At 54.2% G+C, this 24,237-nt stretch overlaps 1 protein-coding gene across 3 annotated transcripts in view; it reads right to left on the reverse strand.

Annotated features, from left to right (window-relative positions):
- Nucleotides 1-24,237, reverse strand: part of KDM2B (lysine demethylase 2B) — a 115,007-nt gene that overhangs the window by 65,867 nt on the left and 24,903 nt on the right. For 2 of the 3 annotated variants that reach the window (XM_045777355.2, XM_045777341.2), the window contains exons 5-9: nucleotides 23,242-23,420; nucleotides 22,909-23,015; nucleotides 11,558-11,651; nucleotides 10,414-10,567; nucleotides 2,673-2,788 (exon numbers count right to left, since the gene is read on the reverse strand). In XM_045777355.2, the coding sequence (XP_045633311.2) occupies nucleotides 2,673-2,788; nucleotides 10,414-10,567; nucleotides 11,558-11,651; nucleotides 22,909-23,015; nucleotides 23,242-23,420 (650 nt within the window). Of the gene's footprint in view, nucleotides 1-2,672; nucleotides 2,789-10,413; nucleotides 10,568-11,557; nucleotides 11,652-14,337; nucleotides 14,463-22,908; nucleotides 23,016-23,241; nucleotides 23,421-24,237 lie in introns of those variants that run through there. The other variant, XM_087857384.1, reaches the window with a different exon arrangement.

Here is a 24,237-nt window from a genome sequence, read left to right on the forward strand (position 1 = left end):
AGACCCCTACCATCTGACCCCCCCAAAATTAAAATCCTAGCGAGCAAGATGCGGCTTCCTAAACATAGGAGACCGCTGGGGTTCCCCTGGTCTGGACGGGAGGGGGGTTCCCCACCTTGGGCCACAAAGGCAAATTCTTTTTCTAAGACAAATCCACACCACGGGGCTGGCTTAAAGACTGACAGTTTCCTGTCCCACCCCCTGCCTTTGGTTTCCAAGCAAAGCCCTGTTTTAGGGACTCTTGAAAAACTATTTTTAAATGGCCATAACCTTCTTAAGAAAGCTCGCAGGGATGTAAGGAATTAAGCTGTAGCGAGCTGACAAGGAGCCCTGGCATTTTATCTGGCTTCCAGTGCTCTCTCCCCAGCATCTTTTGTCTGCCTTGGCTCCTAAGACATAAACAATTGGGCCTTGTAGCCAAGCCCTCTCCAAAGACCAGAAATCAAAGCAGATTAAACAGCCTGCCGCTGCTTCCCGCCCAGCCTGCCCACCAGCCCCCCGCCCATCAACCTGCTTCAGGGAAACCAGATGGGGCGCCCACTCAGACGACAGGAACAGTGGGCCTTGGGGGAGGGGACCCTGCCGCGCTCATCTCAACGTGGGCCTCAGAGTCCCCGGGTGCTCACTGTGACGCCGAGGGTTCCACACTATTACCCTCCCTCCCGCCTCCCACCGAGCAGGGGAGGGGAGCTGGACTCCTGATGGAAGGATGGGGTCCAAATCCACTAAGATGTATAATCCGGATTCCCTGGGGGAGGGGGACAGCTGCCAAGCAAGTTGCCAAAGCCTTTAGAAATCCCAGCCTGATTCCGGCTTTCGGGAATTGGCTGGAAAGTCGTGGGCCTCACTTTTTCTAGATTTCTCCTTTTTTACCCCACACCTCCCTAGTCTGCTCACACGCAAACTGGCCCATTCTTCAGGGCTGGCCAAAAAACAGTTGGCCGGAGCCCGAGACAGCACTTGACCCAGACTATGAGATGACTGCTCACACCCACAGGTGCCTTTCTCCAGCACAGCACAGGGTGGCTTCCACCAGAGCAGGGCTGACCGGGAAAGGGACGGTAGGCGGGCAACAGAGAAAAGAGGAGCGAAAATCCACAAAACAAGACCCAGTCTCTGCAGATCCGGGCATCCCAGCAGCAAACCCATCATTCTGAAGATGCACAGTTGCTCCCTGAAGCACACCTGACCGCTGAATACAGCTCAAAGTTGTTCCCAGGAATCCCCAGGACAAGGTCCCTCAACATCGGGACTGTTGGAGAAGTCAGATACACACACAGTAGTGAAGACTTCTGGTTCATGTATGTGATTCTGTGCAAATCAGGGCCTAGAAACAAGACCAAGAAAGGCGGGGACCCTGGGCCCAGGGCATCTGCCTCGATGGGATGCTTCTGCAGAGTCCCGGCACGACAATACCTCTCTGGGGCAAAAAAGTCACTTCTGACGCAAAACCCAAGAAGATGTGGTGTGGTCTGTCCATACAATGGAATATGACTCAGCCATAAAAAGGAATGAAGCAATGACATCTGCTACACCGTGGGTGAGCCCCGAAGACACCATGACAAGTGACAGAAGCTAATCACAAAAGGACACCGTTAGAGCATTACATTGCTATGAAATGTTCCGATAACAGGCAAATCCGCAGAATCAGAGAGTGATCATTGGTTGCCACAGGCTTGGGGTGGGGAACGGGGTTTATGGAAGGTGACCGCTAATGAGTAGGGGGTTTCTTTCTGGGGTGATGAAAATGTCCTTGAATTGGAGTGCACAACGCTATGAAAACGCTAAATGCCACTGAGTCGAGCACCATAACTCGTCACCTGGATGGTACGCAGATTATAGCTCAATAGGAAAAAGAGATGAATGTTTGAACGACTGTAAGAAAAAAGAAGACAGAAGGGGCCCTCTTGGCCCCAGTTTCCCACCCTCAGACCTGTCTCTCCACTGCCCTGGGACACTTGGTCAAGCTGCACAATGGGAAAGAGGGTCAGACGCAAGCAGCCTGTGCTCTCCAGAGGAAGCTCGTGGAGTAGAGCAGAGCAGAGGACACACGTCAGGTGTCTAAGCCTCGGGCCCCGGTCCTGGGGTGTGGGGGTGGGGGAGACCCTATGTCTGAGAAGCTGTTACTGTCACAGTCAAGAGGAAAGCCCCCCATTCCCACCCCTACCGCAAGCAGACACTGAGACAGAGCTCAGAGACAATACTGAGGGACTCACAGATACCGGCTTCCTCAGGGCGCTACCACATTTGGGGTCCCTGGGCAGAGGAGACAAGTGGCCAAGAGCTGATCCTTCCAAGGACCCAGCCCCCGCTCCAAACCACAGCAGTAACAACCACGAAATCCCCCCCAGCTCCCGCGCATCCCTCTCTACACATAAGAAGAAAGAGGCAGGGTTCCTGGTATCTCCCAGCGCTTTCTCCATAGCCACTTCCTCTTCGACGAGGGGGTTTTGGCTGCCACGGGCCCGGAGATGAACAGAAACTCCAGGGGCTCTGTCTGGGTGGGCTTTTGCAGACAGCCCTCCGCAAGGACCAAGGCCCCACTGGAGGCAGGGAACAGGAGGGAGGGAGGACCACGGAGGACTCTGGAACGACTCGTCCCACACACCCCGAGCGCCAGGCAGAGCTCAGGGGCCGGGCAATCCCACGAGGAGAGGAGGAAGCCACCTTACCCGCGTTCTGTCCTCAATCTCGTAGATCCGCAGCTGCATGGGCACGTTAAAGCTATGCAGGATGTTTCCGCCAAACACCAGAGAGTCTACCGGGGTGTAGACTGCATGGATCCAACCTGGGGTGGGGAGGCCACAGAGAGGGTCAGCCACTGGCCCCTGGACCACTGGGAGGGTCATGGATGAAAGCACGTAGAAGGGCCCAGGAGACCCCGGTGAGCACCCAGGGCCAGAATTGAGGATGCCTGGGCTGCCTGATGCAGAAGGTAAGGTTCCGGACTGGCCGACAGGACTCAGACACACAGCCCCAGCCTCTGACCCTTGGCTGGCTCGAGCCAGCGGTGGGCAGCTGGAGGCCCTCGACAAAGGCTTCCTCGTGTTGTTTCAGGCCCGGCCACAGCAGCAGCAGAAGCAGGCCCTGTCCCCCTCCCAAGCTGGCCAGGGAGCCGGACATCTCTCAGTCACCTGCTCATCCGTCCCTGAGCCTCGTCCCCCCCATCCCAGAGACCACCCGTCTCAGGAGGAGTCACAAAGGATTGCTTGGGGCCACAACTAAGGAGTGAAACTGCTAGAACTGCAAAACCCAGACATTTTCCTGCCTGAGGCACAGGACAGTGAAGTCACCTATAAGGACTGGAACCCAGCGCATCGGCCTCGCTTGGTCCATGAAGGCTAGACTAACCAAGCCACCCGAATCCTTTGCCAAGTGACTAATACATGTTTCCAGGGCTCAACAGACCCACATGCGCTCCCTCCTACAGTAACAGCACGGAGCGGGGGGACAAGCAGCATTATAATCCACTCCCATTTACAGATGCTGAAACCAAGGCTGAGAGAAGGCAAGTCAGGTGCTGAATGGAGTCACCGCGCCTCCGCTCTGACCCCCCACGCTGCACGGCTGCACAGGCTCAGTGACCAGGCCTGCAGGTCCCAGGAACATGCCAGGGAGGCAAAGAGAGACACACAGAGGGAAACAAGAGAGGCAGAGGCACGACAGGACAGACAGAGGCAGAGAGACTCACGGTGAAAGATAGAATCAGTAGAGGAGAAAGGGGACAGACGGGGCCACCCAAACCCGGAGATCCTGAGCCCCGGTGTCCACATCTTCTCTGACCCCTCTTCTCTGACCTGTGTGCATAATTTGTTTGCTTGGAGGACGATTACAGAGTCCCCACCCCACACCCCAAAACATGCCAGCCCTGGGTCACAAGCAGTCACAGGTGGCCGTGGCTGCCAGGCGCATAGGTGCGAGGCCACTGCTGCCCTCTGTGGGACACTTGGGGCACTGGTCCTGCCCTACTGGGCAGGGAGTGGGATGAGCTGGCGGTCCTGGGGGAGAACGGTCCTGGGGGAGGGTGGGGAAAAGCACCAGCCCAGAGCACAGGAACGAAGGCTCTGTGTAAGCTGGTCCCGCCGTCAGCTCCCCACACCTCTGGCTCTGCCTGGTGGGTGTGCTCTTGTCCAGTCACCTGGGCGCCTTCCCGCCACCTTCACACTTCCGTGCAGGACAAGTACGGCTGCCACCTTGGCTTCCACACCTGCTTTGGCCTCTCCATCTCAGCTGCGTGCCAGCCAATTTTCTCGGCCGTACGTTTTTCTATCTTTGCTGAGCAGAGCTACACTGTCTATTACCGTTCCTGTTACCAACATCGACATGACTTAAGCAACATTTCCTGAACTGGGACCCAGGACTGCCAGGGTCAAGCAGACGCACATGGTGGGGTGAAGCCTGAATGAGGCAAAGATTCCTGGGTCCCGTTCCTATGCTCCTCACATGCCCACACAGGGCCCTACAGAAAGCCCCAGCCCCTTGGGTCTGGGCTGGAAACTGTCCCATGGCCGACTCACCATGCGATAGGGGGCACTTGACCACCCCCTCTTCTGCCTGTGTGAAATGAGGGCGATCACTACTCCCTTGTGGGGAACCTGGTGAGCAAGAACTCAGTCCGTGTAAGGTGTAAGCAACTGCCACTGGTATCTGTGGTTGTCTCATCCATCTTGAATGCTTTGCAAAGAGTGGTGCCCACGTAAACCTGCATTTATCAGCCCTGGACTCTCCCTTCTGTCCTATCAAGTGAAAACACAGACACACCTGACTTACACCTGTTATGCTGCTGGGTGAGCAAAAAGGGAAACAGAAGAGAGGTTCTGCTTCAAGTGGAGTGGCAGGGAATCTATACCCCCTGGCATTTCAAGGGGTTCTAGAAGCTTCTACCCACTCTCCTCTAGTCCCCAAGCCAGGGCCTCACGGTGGGTCAGGCAGCCTCAAATGGATTACTCACTGCCAAGTTCCTCCCCCTACCCTTCCTCAGATCTGCTCTATGACTTTAACACTTCCCTCAGGAAGAACCAGGGAGGGGAAACAATAGTGTTCATGGGCTCCATCCATCCCCACCCTCCTGACGGTGTCTCCTTGGCTGCGCCCCAGGAAGCATGAGTGAGCAGGTGTCCCAGGCTGGGACAGGGCTGGGGAGGCTAGCATCTGCCTCTTGCTTCCAGGCCAGAGTCATCAACAACATGAAGGCAATAACAGAGGTGATTCAGGCCAAGCGACAAGGGACAGATCCAATCATGGAAGGAAAGCAGGCAACCCACAAAACCTGCTGACAGGTGTTCTCTGGGACCTGAGGGACAGTGGAGCACATTAGTCTCTCTTGCCTACAACCGAGACGCTCGGGATTCAGAAACCAACCCTCCCCCCCAATCCACTTTTGTCTGTCTTTGTGGCAGTTGTAGGGGTAAACCCAAAAGTCATAGAACTCAGGGGCACCTCACAAAGGGCCACGACCTGCTTCCTTCATGAAGTCCCTGAGCTGGGCCAGGCCCTGGGCTGGGCAGCCCAGCTGCCAAGGCACAGCCTCTCCTCTCTAGGACCTCCTAGCTGGTACCAGGGACCCAAACTGGCAGGCCACAGGCTGCAGCAGACTCAGGAGCGTGTTTAGTTTGACCCACCTGTGTTACGAAAATGGGGAAATTGTACAAGACTATCTGAATTGCTTTCTTCTTTAGAAAAACAGGAAAATGGGCCCACCAGGCCATTCTCCTCTGGCTTTAACTGGCTGGAGATGCGTAGCAACTGTCCAGTTTCCCAGACCCCACCCACCCTCTGCCTCCCATCCAGCCTGCTTCACTGCCACCTTCTCCCTGCTCTGTACCCATTTTACAGGTGGGTCATCTGAGGCCCAAGCCACATTACACTATTAAATAGCTTCAGGTTATTTTTCCTCAGACTGGCCCGAGTCTAAGAAACACCTAGGGCTACCCATGAATTTTGGGTCATGGGTGATCCTTTTTTTTTTTTTTTTAAGATTTATTTATTTATTTATTTATTTATTTTAGAGGGAAAGAGCGAGCGAGCAAGGAGAGCAGAGGGAGAAGGAGTGGGAGAGAATCCCCACTGAGCCCAGAGCCCAACGAGGGACTCGATGTGGGACTCAGTCCCATGATCTGAGCCAAAATCAGGAGTCGGATGCTGAGCCACCCAGGTGCCCCTGGGTCATGGGTGATTCTTACTACAAACCAAGGATGGGAAATACTTTCAGGCCAGTCTAAGCCACTGACCCCAGGGTCCTTCCCAGGTCCCTATACTGGGCTCCCCATCCTGGCTGCTACCTGGCTGGACATGCATTCAGGACAGAGAGAATCTGCCTTATGGCTTCCCTACGACCTTCCACACTGCCAAGTGGGCCCTTAGGGAAGTTTGTTAAATGAGCACATAATTCTCCCAAAGTCATATGGCTGAGAAGGAAGACCAGATCGTAAGTCTGCTGACTCCCAGGCTAACAGGGAACCAGGTCAACTCTGAAACTAGACGCACTTGTGCTCTTGCCCTGCTCTGTTGCTTATTAATTGTGTGAACTTGAACTAGTTTGTTCACCTCTCTGGGCCTCAGGAAACTTCTTTAAGATTTTTTTTTTTTAATTTTTTAAAGTAATCTCTACACCCAATGTGGGGCTCGAACTCACGACCCCAAGATCAAGAGTCATGTGCTTTACCAACTGAGCCAGGCAGGCGCCCCCACGAACCTTCTTTATTTAAAAAAAAGGCAGGGGGGACATAAGTGTCTCCCCACATGCTTATGAAGAAGGTAAGTAATGTATGTAAAATGTTCGTTGCTCAGTAATGCGAGTTACTATTACCATTAGCCACAGTTCACCTAAGCTGGTGCGACCAGCGGGGAGGCTGAGCCCATCCACGTGGTCAGGGCATTGGGCACAGGCATCACATGAAGGAAAAAGATGTCACCGGGTCCATCTGACTTCCGATTCCTTGGGGATGACTTCCACCTCCAGCTTTCCATACACCTCACAATCAGGCTGAAGCTGGGTAACCTGCCAGCCACTCCTGACCCTGACTGTGCGCCTGTCGAGGCCACTGTATTCCCACTGCCTCTGCCTCATCAGCAGGACAAACCCAGGCCCCTTTCTCCAGATCATGACGCCCCCTCAGCCACCTTCAAGTCTTCCTCTTCCAGGCAGCTTTCCCAGACCACCCAGGAATGAGGCCTGAGAACCACTACCCCTGCAGCACCGCCAGTCCCCAAACCCTTCACCCCAGACGCAAGAAGAGTGAAACCACATGTCACAAAGACACGCCAACATTTAAAAACCCTCCCAACCCAGCAGCCTCCCGGGTAGCTTTCAGAGTTGAAGATCTGCTGAATGACCCACAGGGAGACGTGAGGCCAGCATGAGAGAGGAGGATACCTCTGTAAGGTCGCCCTGTGGGGACTAAAAACCCAAGTCAGAAGTGAGAAATGCCAGAATTAGATTCTCTGCTCCTGATACAGAAAAACCCACATGCAGGGGTGCCTGGGGGGCTCAGGTTGTGATCCCAGGGTCCTGGGATCGAGCCCCGCATGAGGCTCCCTCCTCAGTGGGGAGCCTGCTTCTCCCTCTGCCTGCCACTCCCCCTGCTTGTGCGCTCTCTCTCTCTCTCGCTATGTCTCTCTCTGTCGAATAAATAAATAAAATCTTAAAAAAAAGAAAAGAAAAGAAAAGAAAAACCTACATGCAGAGAGCCTTGTTCCCCCAGGCGGGCTCTCCATCTCCACCCAAAGCCACACTCCAACGTCCCCCAACCCTCAGCTGTGTGTCTGCCCACAGCTCAGGGCGTGTGGACGCGGGAAAGAATCCCCAGGTGCCCAACTACTTCTGTGACTGCGAAACTCTAGTCCTTCTGTTTTCACTGGCAACAGAATGAGGAAAATGAAGACAGCACAGATTGTCATAAACTCAAAACTATCAAATTTAAAGAACTGTCCTTTATTCTGAAATTACGGACTTCCAACTTTTTAGTGTCAGAATCATCTTCCATTTGTCAAAGTCAGCAACAGTAGATGCCGGCTTGCTTTTTTTTTTTTTTTTTTAATTTACGCCCATCTTTAGCAAAACTACAAGTTTGTAACTACAAGCTCCCAACTTTTTTTTTTTTTCCATTTCATTGTTCCCTGCAGAAATCAAGGCTTGGTAATCACATGCACCCCCTGCCTCTGAGAAGGTGACAAATTCTAACTGTCCCTTTCTCGCTTCCCAAACATCCTGGTGTCTTGCTCACAACCCTCAGGGCCAGGAGTCTTTGCTGGGGTCTAACTTAACCTGCTAGCTGCAGTTCAAATCCTCCTCTTGCCTTCAGCAGACAGTCACACCCCTGCTGGAGCTCAGACGCCGCTTCTCAAGACCTTTTCCAACTTGCTAAGTCACCAAAATGAACATCGCTCCCATCCCAGACTGAGGGAGAGCAAAGAACCACCTCCCAGCTCTGCAGGAGGCCCTGAGAAAAGAAGGTCTGTCCTCCCAGGGAGATCAGGAGGCCTGCACTCTGCAGGACCAGGATGGGAGGGACCTGGAGGGTTCCATAGTTCAGCTCCACCCCACTCCCACTGTAGAGATGGGATAGTTGAGGCACAAACAGAGGAAGAGACCAGCCCAAGGTCACAAGGAGAGTCAGCAGCAAGGCCGAGGGCATTATAGAGTTCCCTTGCATCCACCACGGCCAATCCTCCAACACCTAAAGAGTGGCCGGAACAGACTTGAGAGGTCTCCCTGCCACATCTGCCATGGTACACACCACAAACGCTGCCCATTGACTGCAACCCATTCCTGTCCCAAGCAGGGGTCCCCACCACTCCCCAAGTCTGAGGATGGACCTGGGGCCATGGTAACAAAGTCACCCCCACTAAACCCTGCCACTTCCAAATCCCCAATTTCCCTAATAGTGAAATCTCTACCTTCTGCCCAACTTTCTAGAACAGCTCAAGTGTGCAGGCCCCATCCCCTCGGTGGGAGATGCTACGGTAACAGCCCCCTCTTCATGTGACACTATGTCCAGACTCTAGGCCAGCTTCCAACCCAACTCTCAGAAACCTAAGTGTGACTGGCTTCTCCATCCAATGGATCTTAGTTGCTTCAAAAGATACTCCTAAGGTTCAAGCCCCCACTCAGTGGCAAATTCCCTGCAGGCTCCTTCACACAGTCATATATAAAGCCTCTACTTGTATACATCCAGTGACGGGGAGCTCACTACCTAGAAGAGCAAGTCATTCCAATACCACTTGGCTGTACCTCTTCTTCCAGGAGACGATCTTTCAACTAGCTGACTGCTGTTCCCATACACCTTCACTTCCCTGGGTAAAACCACCCTTCTTCCTTCAAATTCATCTCACCTGATGTGACATCCAGACTCCTATCTCCAGGTTGACTCACTCTCCAAAGTATAGTGACCAAAAGGAGTACAACCTCCTATATGGGACCTGACCCTCTTACTCTATACAGTGGGACTGTCACCTCCCTTATCCTGGATAAAATGTTACTGTTAATGCAGCCCAAGACTGCACTCGCTGACCCCTAGGGCATCTGTCATACTCACTGGTGCCTCAGCCTGTAAGTGCCCAAAAGCCCTCAGTCCATGACCAAAGAGCTGTAGGCATGTAGGTCTCAGCTCACTCAGTCCTCACTACCACCCCGGGAACTCTCACTCCCATTTTACAGACAAGAACACTGAGGCACAGAGAGCTTAACTCACTCCTGTGAAGTCATAGCTCGTAAGCACCAGAGCTGAAATTCAAACTAAGGCCATGCAGTCTGGCTCCAGGGCCAGCGCTCTCAATTACTGCCCTCTACTATACTCGCAGCCTTAATTTCTTTTTCTCTTTTCTTCTTAATTTTTTGGCGGGGGGGTGGGGGGGTAAGTCCAAGTACAAGAGCTGACATTGACCTTGACTATATTTCGCCTTGTTCTGCAGGAAGGAAGCTACCACACTGGGTCCTTCCCCAAAGCTACATTCCCCTCTGCCCATTCCCTAGGCTTTCAGGCATGCCTGTAAGACCCCCCCCACCCTGGGGTCCACCCTTCCCCACAACCTGCCTGGAACCGCCATTACCATACGTTGCATTCCTTGGGTAAACCAACTTAATTCCTCCTTCAAGAGAGTAAACCCACCCCCCTCACCACAGTACCACTGTCATCCCCTCACACAGTAATCTCCACAGGACGTCCTGGGGAAGCCATTCACGCTTCCCCTGAGGGAGCGCCCTAGGCTTTACCCCAGGAGTGAATTCTAGCCCACAGGCAGGGAGACACAGGTTAGATGTGCTCTCAGAGACTGCCAATGGCCACGCAGCCCACAGAACCCCGTCACTTGGCCCGAAACCCTGGCTGAGGCCACAGGGATGCGGGAGTCTTCTCCCAGTGCTGGGAGAGCCAGGCCGAGGGAGAGCCCGACGCCAGGCTCGCCGGAACCTACCGGAAGGGATGAAAAACGTGTAGCCCTGTTTCAGCTCAATTCTTTGGCATCGCTCCACGCGGTCTCCCAGGAAGATGTCACTCTGTTTGCCTGACAGCACCCACTCCTCGTACAGTGCCAAATTGTGCAGGGTTGGAGGAATCAGCCAAAAGATCTTGGGAGGAAAAGGAGGCAATCAGCTGAAGATCCGGGCCAAAGTCCTGGATTCCTTCCAGGCTGTGCCACAACCCAAGGAGACAGCCCCACCTGCCTGGGAGCGGGGAGGACAGAGGAGCGCCTCCAGGACCAGGCCCAAAGGGTCTCTGGGCTGGCGGGGAGGCTGCGTCGCCCTTCTGGGACACCCTCTGCCTGCCTTTAGGGAATCTCCATTCCTGCCGAAACATCAGGGTGGCTAGAGTTCCTGGACTGCGTGGAACATTCTTTCTCCTGAGCCGCAGGCTTGTTGGGGAGGTAAGGGAAGGAGACGAAGGGAATTTCCTAAGTTGTATGATAAAATGGTCCAATAAATAAACCCGGCCTGTACTCACTATGGAGAGGGAGGAAAAACATCTGGAACCAAGCAGGATGACTTCCTACCCAGGATTTCTTCCAACATGTTTGGTTAAAACAAACGTACACGCAAACCCAGACAAGCAGGGCGGCACGTGTCCGCTCAAGGAGCACCCACATCCGCACGGGGCGCTCAGAAGCAAACGCACCAGCAGCATCCTGAACGCACGCATCACCTCCTCTCTCTGGGGGACGTCTGTCCCTCAGATAAAATGTTCTTGGAGGCAGGTGGTGCCGACAACTAGACTTTTAAGTTAAACGGTCTCAGTGCTGGGGCTGGAAACCACAGCGGGCAAAGTGAATGCCGGGAGTTCTTGGGAACCAAGGCTAGAGTTTTAATCTGGCCTGAGGTGCTTAGAACACTGGACTAGGTGAGCAGGTATGAACAGGTAACCAGGTGTGATGCAGAACAGCTGACCTGGATCGTTCCCTCCAGGCGAAGACGGAGAGTGGGAGGTGGTCCTGAAAGTGGGCAGGGCAGGAGCTGGCTGGGCTGGGGGGGGGGGGAGGCGGGGGCGGGGGTTAGGCGAGCAAGCCCCTCCATGAAGAAACAGCCAGGAATGTACGGAAGTTGAAGAGATTTGGCTCAACTCACCTTCCCACCCCGGAAAACATGGTACCAAACGGAAGTGCCTCCAAAGTCGATGTGGAAGTCAGTGAAACAGCCTTTCACGCTCATCAGACAGTACCTGTGGCACAGAAGCGGGGGAGCAGGAACAGTAATTCAGTGCCTGAATCACAGGAGGTGCACGACAGCTTCCGAAGGGCCCGACCTGCTGTCCTTTTATAAATGCTAACACCGGGGAATTTTCTTTTCTTTTTAAACCCAATTCTAATCGGAGTTCCCCGTGGGGGAAGCCCCTGTGATCAGATGACGAATCTCAAGCACTGGCCACCTGCCCCCAAGGCTGGGGGAGGCATCTGGGTTTTCAGGTCCCCAGGAGAGAGCTGGCAACCCACAGGCCACTTGGTTCCTTCCTCACAGACAGCTTCTGCTCTTGCCCCACCCCCACCCCCACCCCAGGGAGAGGCTTCCTTTCTGCTCCCTCCCAGCGCCTGTACCTGCCGTTCTCCCAAAACGCCTGTCCCCTCCGCAGCAGCTGGGCCCCTGGAATTCCACTGTAAACCACCTGCAAAGCTTGCCAGTTACCAGTTCCCATTCATCTCTTCTTTCACTCGACAAACGTTTGCTGAGAGCCAACCAACGGTCCAGCCCAGAGCTGGCATGGCCCTCAGAGAAATGTGTCAGCATGCATCAGCCCCCTGCCCTTCAGGATGGGACATTCTTAACGGAGCACTGCACGGGGAAAGTGAAACAGCAATGCAACTGACTGAGAAGTGAGCAATGCAGCTCCAAGTACAGGGGTACCAGACACAAAAGATCACCGTGTAGGATTCCACGGATATGAAACGGTCCGAGTAGGCAAACCTACAGAGACAGAGTAGATGAGGGGTGGCCAGGGCTTGAGGGCGGGGGGTGGGGGGGGTAGGGAGGGATGGGGAGTGACTGCTAATGGGTACAGGGTTTCATTCTAGGGTGATAAAAATGTTCTGAATTTGACTGTGAATGCACAACTCTGTAAACATACGGAACCACTGAATTGTACACTTTAAATGAATGAATGGTATGTGAATTCTATCTCCATATAACTGCTAAAAAAAAGTGAAGGGATTAAGAGAGGACACTGGGGGTGGGGTGGTAGATGGGCAGAGAGGAGAACCTGGGCCTCAGAGGCTTGGGCAAGGAGGTGCAGTCAGGAGAAGGAACCCGCCAGCAGCCCCCCTTCTAAGCTCTAGCAGCAGCCAGATAACCCACCCTTCCTTACAGGAACTCACCAGTCTCCTCCCTCCTCCCTTGACTTGCTGCCCTCCTAGGGGTGGGCAGAGCTTAAAGGGGGCGGGGGGGGGGGGTGACAGAGCAGGCTTCCAAGTCCAGGCCTGGCAGACAGGGTTGCCAGGGTCCCCTCTTTCCCTCCCACCCCTTCCCACAAGAGCCACCAGCAGCACGGGTGGGGCAGCCTCCCCACGGCTCATGCACCTTGGCACCTCCAGAGGCCCACACACACATGCTTACCCCACTGACCTCTTTTCCCCGCTGCACTTTGCTTTTCCATGGTTTGGGGAAGAGGGGAGGAATGGGGCAGGGACAGACAGGGAGGAGGCAGCAGCAAGCCCCAGTGGAGATAATGGGGGGCGTGGGGCTGAGCTGGTTAGGAGGCTGGTGGGCTCCAGGTGCCCCCTCCCTCTAGCTGCCTTTTGCACCTCACATTCAGGTGGACCCGGGGCTCGGCAGTATGCAGGCAGCGTGCCCCGCGTCCCTCCTCCGGATAGGCTGGAAGGAGCCTTAACCATGTGTCTGCAGGAGGCTGACAAATCAGAAGGCCTTCCCCCACATCAGAGCCCCGCTGCCTAGCAACCCCATCGGAGGGGTGTAGTTGACAGCACAGGACGCAGCCCTGTCACGAAGACAGGCACGGGCTGCGAGGCTGGCGCTGGGGTTGTTAAAGTCCCAGGTCAGGCTGGGGCTCTGCACCCTTCCGCCTCCAGCCAGGAGGCCCAGCCAGGTCCCTACTCTGAAGACCCGAGTGACCCTCTTCTCTCCAAGGAACTGGGGGTGGGGAGTGGGGGTGAAGCCCTAACCCACCCCACCCCCACGGACCACACTGGCCTCCTCTCCAAGCACCACTTCAAAATATTAGTCCTCATTTTCCTAAAACCACCTCTTCGTCTGGATTTTTTTTCTTTTCTTTTTTTAATCTAACCTTGGTTTCCACCCCCTTCAGGCCTCAGCAGAAAACAGTCTAGGGAAAACAATTTAAGTGTTTGTGGGGTGGAGCAAGGAGATGTGCTCCCTTTGGTCTGCAGCTTGATAACCACCCAGGTGCCCGCAGCAGAGAGGAGAGGAGCTTGGCTCTTGGGCTCCAGGCCCCAGGCTGGCCTGGCCACACGGGTCACCACCCCCCAACCTCCTGCCCCCCAGCCCCAACCTCCCCAGCAGGCGTGCACCAAATCACTAGGAGCTGCGGCACCTATGTGCAAGGAAAGTTCTCCAAGTTGTGCTTGCGTCTGATCTGCCCTCCCAGTCACCCTCCAGCATCCTCTGAGGCCCTTCGGAGCTTGGGGGCGCCACTTCCAGCCCCGCCTCTCCCACAGAGGCCCCTCCTCCCATGTCCCTCATTTCCTGGCGGCGAGGCCGGGCCGCCCCTCCCGCCGGGCAACTACATGCGTTGGAGCGGCCAGGGTGGCTGTGACAGGGCGGCTTTGTCCGGGCCCCTGCAGCCGCCACCCCCGCCCTCGCGCCCGCCCCGCGCTCATTCCGGGTCTCCCCCCTCACTCCTGCTCCCGCTCGCTCTGGCGTGACGCCTTTGCACTGACCTCTACAGCTTCCTCTTCCAAAGCACACCGCAGTCACATGGGCACCCCGGCTCGGTGCCACGGCCGCTAAGCTCTCCCAGCCGGCCAGCCAGCCTGGCTTCCGCCTCGGCTGCCCCTTGCCCGGAAAGCCGCGCCCCTCGACAGACACCCCCCACCCACCTCCGGGGTGGCTTCCGTGCAGGAGTGCACCCTCCAAGTTGGGGGATGAGAATCAGGAGCCCCCGAACTAAGCCTCTGGGAGGTTCCCGCCTCCCAAGGCCCGGGCTGGCTGGGGAGGAGCGTGGTAGGAGGGGGCGCTGCACCTGCAGCACCAACTTTGAGGCGCTGCCTGGGGTCTGGGGAAGCCGGGCGGCCCCACCCCGCCCTTTTCCCTCCAACTTAGCGAAACTCCCCCGGCAGCTCAGGCAGCATCCCCTGGGGCAAAGGTCTTGGCGGGGGTAACCTGGGGAAAACTGGCACCGGGTGACGGGGCTGAAGGCGCCGAGCGCGCGCGCACACACACTACACACTTACACGCAGCCCCGGGAGACACAAAGAGCTGCTCCGCGACGCCGGCTGCGCAGCCCGCGGGCGGGAGGTGACCCACACCCCGCCCTGGCGCACCCCATTGGAGCGGGGGCTCCCGGGCAGCCCCGGGCCCGCGGGGCGCAGCGCAGGGACGCCCGCCCGGCCCCGCCCGGCGCGCCCGCGGTTACCCTCGGCGGCAGCGGCAGCGCGGCTCCCGGGCGTCCCCTTCGGCAGCGCAGGATCGACGCGCGCCCAGCCCCGGCGACCCGAGCTGAGCCCCCTCCACGGCGCTGGCAGGCCCCGGCCGAGGACCGTGCAGCCCTCTCTCTCTTCCTTCCTTCCTCGGGGAGCTGGGCGCAGGCTGCGCTCATCCCCGCGCTGAAACTGAACACCCGCGCGGCGCGGCGGCCGCCAGGAAGGAGGAGGGAGGCCGCGGCGGCGACAGGGAAGCTTGCCGGCCAGCGCCAGGGGACGCCGCCGCCGCCCACGGCCGCCCCCTCGCCCCGGCTGGGTGGGGGCACGAGGGTAGCTCTACAGGCGGGAACTCAGGAACACCCGCGCCCCCGTTTTCAGAGAGTGTGGGCGCCGTCCTGCAACTGGAGGTGTCGACCCAGCAAAGCCACCTTCCTTAAATGTGTCCTTCGGGGCACGGCTAGGGTTTGGAGGGAGGGTCAAATCCCAGGTATGGCAGCTCGGGGAGAGCAGGGATGCTGCTCTGGCCCTAAAACAGACTATCTGTGTGACCTTGGGCAACTTACTTCCCCTCCCTGAGCCGGTTTTCTCATCCTAATGGCAGGGAAGTGACCTGAAGTTCAACTCTGCATTCTAAGATGCTCCTTTGCTGCCCCTTCCCCTATCCAACCCTTAGTAGCTATGCAAACCTACATCACAGAATAACTGTGGGAACTCACTGAGATACATACATGTTAACACAGTACCTGGACCTATGAGACTGTGATTAATTAATCCAATTTTCACAACCCTCCGAGGTCACTCCCAGGATTGTCCCCGTTTTACAGATGAGAAAGCAGAGGCTCGGAGGTCGTGACTCACCCAGGTCACTACTTCAGTCAGTGATGGTGCTTACCCAAGCAGCCTGGCTCAGAGTTTCTCAGCCCTTCTCCCACGTCTCCCTGGCAAATCCCAAGACTCTCAGAGCAGCAATGTCTGCAGGTCACAGCCAAGCTCAACCGCTGACTTCCGGCTGCATGAGATGGTCCAGCTCAAATCAGAAGTCCTCCAGGGCATGCTCACCAGGGCCACAGCCCTCCTCCCATTTGTCCCCACACCCTTTCCCTAAACCGCAAGGGGGCAGGAGACAGTGTTATACCCTCTGTAGGAGCAGAAGTTCAGCTTCTCCATTCTTTGCCAAACCCCATCCACTGGGGCTATCCACCAATATTAACTAATAGGCTCTAATTATCAAGTGCTAATAATAATAATTGTTTACATGCATGAAATCATTTCACCTTTAAAACAACCCTATAATCCCCATTTTAGGGAAGTGAACATTGAAGCCATTTCAAGGTGGTCAATGCCCTGGGTCAGGGAGCCTCTTCCCAGTGTCATTTACAGAATGGCCCAGCCAGCCATTAGTACCTCTCCAACGGCCTGCTATGAGACCGCACTGTGACCTTTTTAGAACTGGTTGATTTTTTTCACCATATATATGTTCGCCTATTTACGAGAAAAAATTACAATTACAAAAAACATCTCCCATCTTGGATTTGAGCACTAGTCATTTGGTGGGTGTTCTTCAGAGAAAGGTTTTTTTAAGCACTTTTTTTGTTTTGTTTCTTGAGAGAGGAAGTGGGGAGGAGCAAAAAGAGAGGGAGAGAGAGAAGCCCAGCCAGGCTCCACGCCCAGCACAGAGCCAATGTGGGGCTCGATCTCACCACCCTGAAATGATGACCTGAGCTGAAATCAAGAGCTGGATGCTTAACAGACTGAGCCACCCAGGTGCCCCCGAGCAAGGTTTTTAACACACACAAAATATATACAGAGCTAAATGAGCTAAGAGAAGGCCCTGACAGCTGAACCGGGCCATCCACATGGGAAAATTATTACTTTTTTGGTCACAAATGCCTCAGCTCAAGCGCCAGCAGGGATCACATCAGATGCATCTGTGTTAAGTATAGCACCGGCAATACAGCCCTATAATTATTCTGATCAACTGTGTGACATTGGACTAAATCCTTCCCCCTCCTGGAACTCAGCATCCCCATTTGGTGAGCTAGTCAGGGGCCTCTAACTGGTGGCCCTCAAGGGGTCAAACCAGGCCGTAGATGTGCTTGGTTTGACCAGCACTGGGTTTTGTTTTGTTTTTCTTTTTTTTAAAAGAAGAATTTTTGAAATCATCCGCAGCCACAGCAGCCCCTACTGTCTTACATTCAATTGCTACACCTGTTACCCGCATTGAAGCACTATGAACTGCAGTTTCCTTGCCTGTAAAATGAGAATAGGAACACCTACTTCCAGGACTGCTGAGATATGCGTGCTAAGTGTCTAGCACAGTGTCTGTGTCTATACACGCAGCACAGAAAAGGCAGGCTCTCTCTGTTCCTCTTGTACGGAAGCAGAGAGGAAAAGCCAGGAATCCAGAGGCCTGGGGTGTGCTGCCTGGCCCTCAGCTCTGTCCCTGTGCGACATCAGCAGCCTCTCTAGGTCCATGTCCCAGTGTGATATACCACACAGAGATGATCATTTCTAGTACCAGCAAACATGGTTGGGAAGAGCTGAAAGTAAATAAGGGCTGTCGAGATAAAAGCCCAATGCAGGGGCGCCTGGACGCCTCAGTCAGTTAAGCGTCTGCCTTTGGCTCAGGTCATGATCCCAGGGTCCTGGGATTGAGCCCCTCACAGGTCTCCGTGCTTGGCAGGGAGTCTGCTTCTCCTCTCCCTCTGCCCCTTCCCTCCCCACTGCTTGTGCTCTCTCTCTCACTCTCTCTCTCAAATAAATAAAAAAACTTAAAAAAAAAAAAAAGCCCAATGCAAATGTGAGGGAGAATAGATTGAAAAGCCAAGGATTCCGATGGCAGTTGGAGACCTTGTGTCTACAAGAGGCCACACAGACAAACATCTTGTCCTACCCACATCTTACATCCACCATAGGCTCCATTTCCCTACAGCACGGTTGGGAGGTGGGGAAGGGATGACAGGATCCGCACTTTGTAGAAGGGGAAACTGAGTCCCTAAGAGGAGATCAAAGACTTCCTGTGGCCACCAGACTGCCAGGGGCAGCCTTGAAACTTGCTCATCCCAGCACCCATTTTTATCCTGTCTGGGTTTCAGCTTTGCACCTCCCAATTTTTTCCCACTTCCTCCTGCCACCCCCAGAAAGTACACAGTGAAAAATGCAGCTAACTCCCAATTATTTGGGGGCCAAACATATGCTTTATGTAGGGTCCCCTTCCTTTCCCTGCCTGTCAGTTCACAGCTTGTCTCCATTAAGCCTCAAGGCTCATTTCTGCAAGCAACATGTGAGGACAGAAGAGACTTGCTAATTTCCTTCTGGAATGCATCATAATACCCAGCGGTACTAAGTGAGGAAGGTATGCCCGTGTCATAGACCTAGGAGATTATGCTTTAAGACATGTCCACAGAAGTCTGTGAGGCTCCCCCTTTCAGAGATAGAGTCAAATTCCCCTCCCCTTGAGTGTGGATAGACCAAGTGCCTCACTTTTAATTAAAAGAAGATGGCAGAAGTAAACAGCATATGACTTTCAAAACTGGGTCATCATAGGCACTGTGACTTCTTCCTTGCTCTCTCTCCAACCATTTGGGGGCAGGGGGGACCAGCTGCCACGTCACAGGACATTCAGGCAGCCCGACGGAGAGGTCCATGTGCTGAAGAATGATGCCCTCTAGCCAACAGCCATGGGAGAACACCATCCGGGAAGTGGGCCCTCCAGCCCCAGTCAAGCCTTCGAGTGACTGCAGCCTAGGCCTAAGTCTTGAGACAAGCTCACTAGTGACTCTGAGCCAGAACTAGCCAGGTAAGCCACTCCCAGATTCCTGACCTACAGAAACTGGGAGGCAATGTTTGTTGCTTTAAGCTGCCAAGATTTCTTTTTTTTTTTTTGTAAGCTATAAAATTTTAGGGTAATATTATGCATCAATAAACAACTAACACAGGAGCACTCCCAAATAGCTATCACTGTTTATCCGATTATAAGGAATTTTCCAAGATAATTAATTCTGGACAGGCAAAAACATTCCTGCAGGGTAGAGATGGAGAGAAGGCAACGGCAGAAATGACCAGGGCAGCTGATATTCATTCAGCCTGCCCTGTCATCCTCTTTTCCCTTATCTTGCTTTTTTAAAAAAACTAATCTCTACACCCAACATGGGACTCGAACTCACGACCCCAAGATCAAGAGTCAACCCCACGATGAAGAGTCAGCCAGGTGCCACCCCCCTTTATCTTGCTTTATGTTTCTTCCCAACGCTTATCACCTCCTTAATTATGACTCACTTGTTTGCTTGCTCATCTCTTTTCCCCACCCAAACATAAGCCCCCCGAGCATGGGGACTTTGCTTTATTCACTGTAGCCTACCAACTACTCAGAATAGGGTCTTGCATTTATGGGCCCTTGGTAAAGGCAGAAACAGATAACTAATATGCTAATAAGGGGCACCTGGGTGGCTCAGCTGTTAAGCGTCTGCCTTCGGCTCAGGTCATGATCCCAGGGTCCTGGGATCCAGCCCCACATCAGGCTCCCTGCTTGGTGGGAAGCCTGCTTCTCCCTCTCCCACCCCCCTTGCTTGTGTTCCCTCTCGCTGTCTCTCTCTGTCAAATAAATAAATAAAACCTTAAAAAAAAAAACTTAATACGCTAATGTAACTTTTACATCTTTGTCTCCCACAAGGTTACAGCTAACCTCTTGACAAATGCTCGCACCCCTAGCTTTAAGTATCTCAACCAAAACCCATTAAAATTCTGAACCCCTCGCCATGATCAAACTGCACAAATCCTACAGCCATAGAGAAGGCAATAATGGGTCTAAAACATTCCTCTCTTCCCTCTTGCAAACCTCAATTCAGGTGGCCTGTCAGCATGGAATCTCTGACTTCTAGAAACAGTGTCATTTCAATTAAATTTCACAGAACCACTCTACGGTCCCAGAGGACTTCGTCGTTGTGGGATTTTTACCTTGCTGATTAACTGAAATCAGCATTCTTTTCAGCCAAACCAATGGACTATTTCCAAGGTGACAACTTCCTAACAAGGTTCAAATCCTATCACAAGTTCCCACAGCCACTGACGGGGTTTGTAAACGTATCTGCCACACAATCCAACCAATGTGTTGAAGACGTGTGGTTCTAGAAAATTGTCCGTGAGCCTATTTTTGGTAAGTAGATAGGATTCTCAATGTATTAACAGACTTAAACTATTTAGAGGAATTTTTCAATAAAGCGAAGAATGTATCAAACATCTAAAGGAGGCAAAGTAATTGAAATCGGCGTCCCCCAGTGCTATCTATTTTACCTTCCTAGATACACGTCCCATTTTCCCCCTGCTCCCTCCTGCCCCGTCATCTGCCCTCGTAGACATGATGCACCGGTTTCTCCTATCACTCCACTCCCACCTCCTGCAAGCCACACAGCAACAGAACTTGCAGAAAGTAAATCTGAACATATCCTTCTCTGCTTAAAATCTCACAGAGATAGGCGCATTGAGTGACTGGCTCTTGATTTCAGCTCGGGTCGTGATCTCAAGGGTCTTAGGATCAAGCCTCACATCAGCCTCCATGCTCAGCAGGAGTCTACTTGAGATTCTCTTTCTCCCTCTCCTTCTTCCCCTCCTCCCCTGCTCGAGCATGCCCTCTCTCTCTCTCTCTCTCATAAATAAATAAATCTTTTTAAAAAAAATCTCAGAGTGCCTGGGTGGCTCAGTCAGATGAGCACCTGCCTTTGGCTCAGGTCATGATCCCGGGGTCCTGGGATCGAGCCCCACATCAGGCTCTTGCTCAGCTGGGAGCCTGCTTCCCCCTCTCCCTATGCTGTTCCCCCTACTTGTTCTCTCTCTCTCCCTTTCTTGCTCTGTCAAATAAATAAATAAAATCTTAAAAAAAAAAAATCAGAGTTTCTGACTGCTCTGAGGAGAAACCCAGAAACCCTTCACTATGGCATGTCGGGCCCTGATCAGTCTGGCCCACCCACCATCCTGCACCCACTGCCCCTTTCCCTTGCTCTGCTCCAGCCTCACTACGTTCCTTCCGCAGGTCTACGTGTCCCCCTCTCCCCGCCCCTCCTAACCTTCCCACCAGGCTCTCTGCACGCAGCCAGGAAAGCTCTTCCCAGGCCTCTTCTCCTATGTAACGCCCATCTCGGGGACACCTGCCCTGCCCTCCCCGACCACGAGTACCCTACACGCACCTGCAGTGTGTGGATCTCTGCCATGTGGGCCCAACACAGCTGTAAATTTCCATCTGCTTCTCTGATTGTTGGATGAACGTCTCTCTCCTGAGACCATAAGCTCCATCAGGCCAGGGAGCTCATCTGGTTTTCTCCTCACAGTATGTCCAGTGCCCAGCACCAACCAGATGGTTAATACATACGCTGAATGAACTAATCAATCAATCACCCAATCAATCAATGAGAGCTGTGCTCTGCCCCTAACTAACCTCTGAGTCCCACACTCTTTCCTCCAGCTCTCCCCTCATGATTCCTTCAAGGCCCTCGGCACTTCACTATCCCCGTCCCTCCCCACATCCCTCCCATCTCCTCTATCTTTTAAAGCCCATGTCCAATGTCGCCTCCAAGAGGACTTCCAATGCCACCGGCCAAAAAGGGTTCCTCCTCTCCCTGTTCCCCTGCCGGGAGCCTGTCTCCCTCTACCTGCGATGAGTCGCACCTCATGCCGTGTGTTTTATGATGCATTTTCCAGAGGGTAAGGGCTCCTAGTCTTGCTCATCTTTTACTTCCCCATGCCAGGGGCTCTGGAAATTTTACTGTGATCGAATGGGAAAGGAACAGAACTGAAAACGCTCCCACCCAACCCACCCTGAGCCCACTCTTTGTGTTTGATGTAGCCCAGATCCAAGGGATGTAAGGAGCTTCAGCTTCAAGGGGAAGAAAAATGCCTGAGAAGTAGTTAAAGAAAGAGAGAGCTTGAAAGCAAAGCCTTGAGAAGCTAGGGCCAGCACGCTGGCCTCCCTTACAAAGCCTGGCACCGAGTCTGCATTCACTCCGCCCTCAATGAAGGGTGGAGTGAATGAACAGCTCACAGCCTTCAAGCTCCTGGGGGCGCTCCTGGCAGCAGGGCCAAGCAGAGAGACGCTAATGGATTCTGAGCCACCAGGGCCAACTCTTCTAGGAAGACCAGAGCAGCAATCCTGCCCAGGACAGCCAGCAAGCACCTTCTTCCCGTTCTGGAGACAGAAACACAGACAGCCTGAGATGGTGAGAGCCCTAAGGTAGCCCCAAGGGTCCCAAGGGTCCGTTACTGAAATTCTAGAAAGTGGAGGGGAACATAGGTGCCTCTGCCCAAGTTAAACAACGGGTCTCAGGACTTACTGGTCACATGTAGTGATGTCCCTGCAATTAGACGCGGCCGCCTTCCCAGCCCAGAGCCCACCTGCCGCGTGGAGACATCATCTACGGAGTGTTTGATGAGTAAGTAGGCCTTGCACTTTGTTTGGGAAAAGCCCTGGGTCTCAAGAGCAAGGAGCAAAAGAACACCAGACCCCTCCCCAGCCCTCAGCAAAAGCAAAGTATCCACGATGAGCGGGTCTCTCTGAAGATACCCGCTCCCAGGCCATGCTGTCCCTTGGCGGGAGGAGATTAAGGTATGACAAGCACGTACACGCACACAGAGATGGTCCTGTCATTCTTTGTCCCCCCCTCAGATCACATGCCCTGGGGAGAGCTGGCAGGGAGGCCGAAGGGCCATCTGGATGGGGAAGGCAGAGCTCCTGCGTTCCAAGGCCGTAAAATATCAGGCTCCTCATGCCAAGGACCCCCGTATCCCTCACATCCCAGCAGGACCCCGCAGGGCTGAGACACACACCTCCACCCCCCGCCCGCCCCCAACCAGCTCCCACCACCAGCCAGCCAGTCTTACTTCTTCACTTTCGGGTACTTCATCTCGGCGATGGCATTCGTGGCTTCTGTCTGCTTGTCCTTCAGATGCTGGGGCCACATGTTGTCCACCCAATCCACCAGATCCACCTGGAAGCCAGACTGCCGTCAGCACTTCCTGTCTGGGGGTGCCCTTCCGCCGGGCTCCCTCACCACCTGACCCCCTCCCTCACCACCTGCGCCCCCACCACCTGACCCCCTCCCTCACCACCTGTGCCCCCCACCTGCCCTTCCCTGGGGCTGGCCTGGGCTGAGAAGCCAGGCAAGGAGAGAAGGGGGCAGGTGTCGGGCAGGGGACCGCGGCCGGGGGCCCTACCACAGTCGGACGCTTGACCAGGTGCTCCAGCTTGGTGTGGCTGAACTCCAGGCTGATGACATTGTACAGCTTGTCCCGCTGGGCCTCAGGCGTCTCGTAGTACCGCACAAACTGGGACATGCTCATCTCCGTGCCCTTCTGCGTGTTCACATCCATCACGTCCACCAGCCGCCGGCTACCTAGGGGCGGAATCCACACGCTGCTGGCTCCTGGCGGCTCAGGAGCCGCATCCCACTTGGGATCCCCATCAACGAACCCCGCCCTCACCCGTAGGCCACGTCTGCTCTATCACCTGGTCCGGCTGGCTTTCCTTACTGAATCTCTCTCCAGTCCACCTGCTTCCCTCCACCACCACGGCCTCCACGCCGGTCCAGTCCACCCTTACTACTCTACGCTCCAAGACGCCCTCCAGAACTTCCTACGGGGTCCCCAGGCTCCCCCCTCCTATCCATCCTCCACAGTGCTACCAGCGTGTTTCTGAAACAGAGACCTGACCACGGACACTCTCTCTCTGCTTCAAACCTTCAATGTTCCCCAATGCCTACTGAAGATTCTCTTGGCATGGCCCTCAAGGCCTTTCTGTTTACTCACAGCTCTAGGATAGTCCTTATTTCCAGAGAAAATTAGCTATTTGGTAGTCTCCCTCCCTAGTCTACGGGGCCAGGAAAATTACTTGGGCTTCTCTGAACCTCTGTGTCTTCATCCTGCCATCTCCTTTCATAGGCTAGCTGTGAGGATTAAATCAGATGACGGTCACAGATTAAACCCGATGATGCTCACAGAACTCCTTGGCCCAGCGTCTGGTGCATAAATGCATGGGTCCCCCCATTACTTCTTGGCACTAATCACAATTCCTAAATATGTTTGCTTTGTTGTCTTTCTTCCCTACCATTCTGTTATTGTCACCAGGGCAGAAGTCCTGTCTGTCTTGCTCACCGCTTTGCCCCAAGTATCTACGCAGAGCCTGGCACATAGTAGGAGATCAGTACCTATTTA

The sequence above is a fragment of the Ursus americanus genome, chromosome 30, assembly GCF_024610735.1.
Source record: "Ursus americanus isolate L20-20 chromosome 30, mUrsAme1.1.p, whole genome shotgun sequence".
Lineage (NCBI taxonomy): Eukaryota > Metazoa > Chordata > Mammalia > Carnivora > Ursidae > Ursus > Ursus americanus.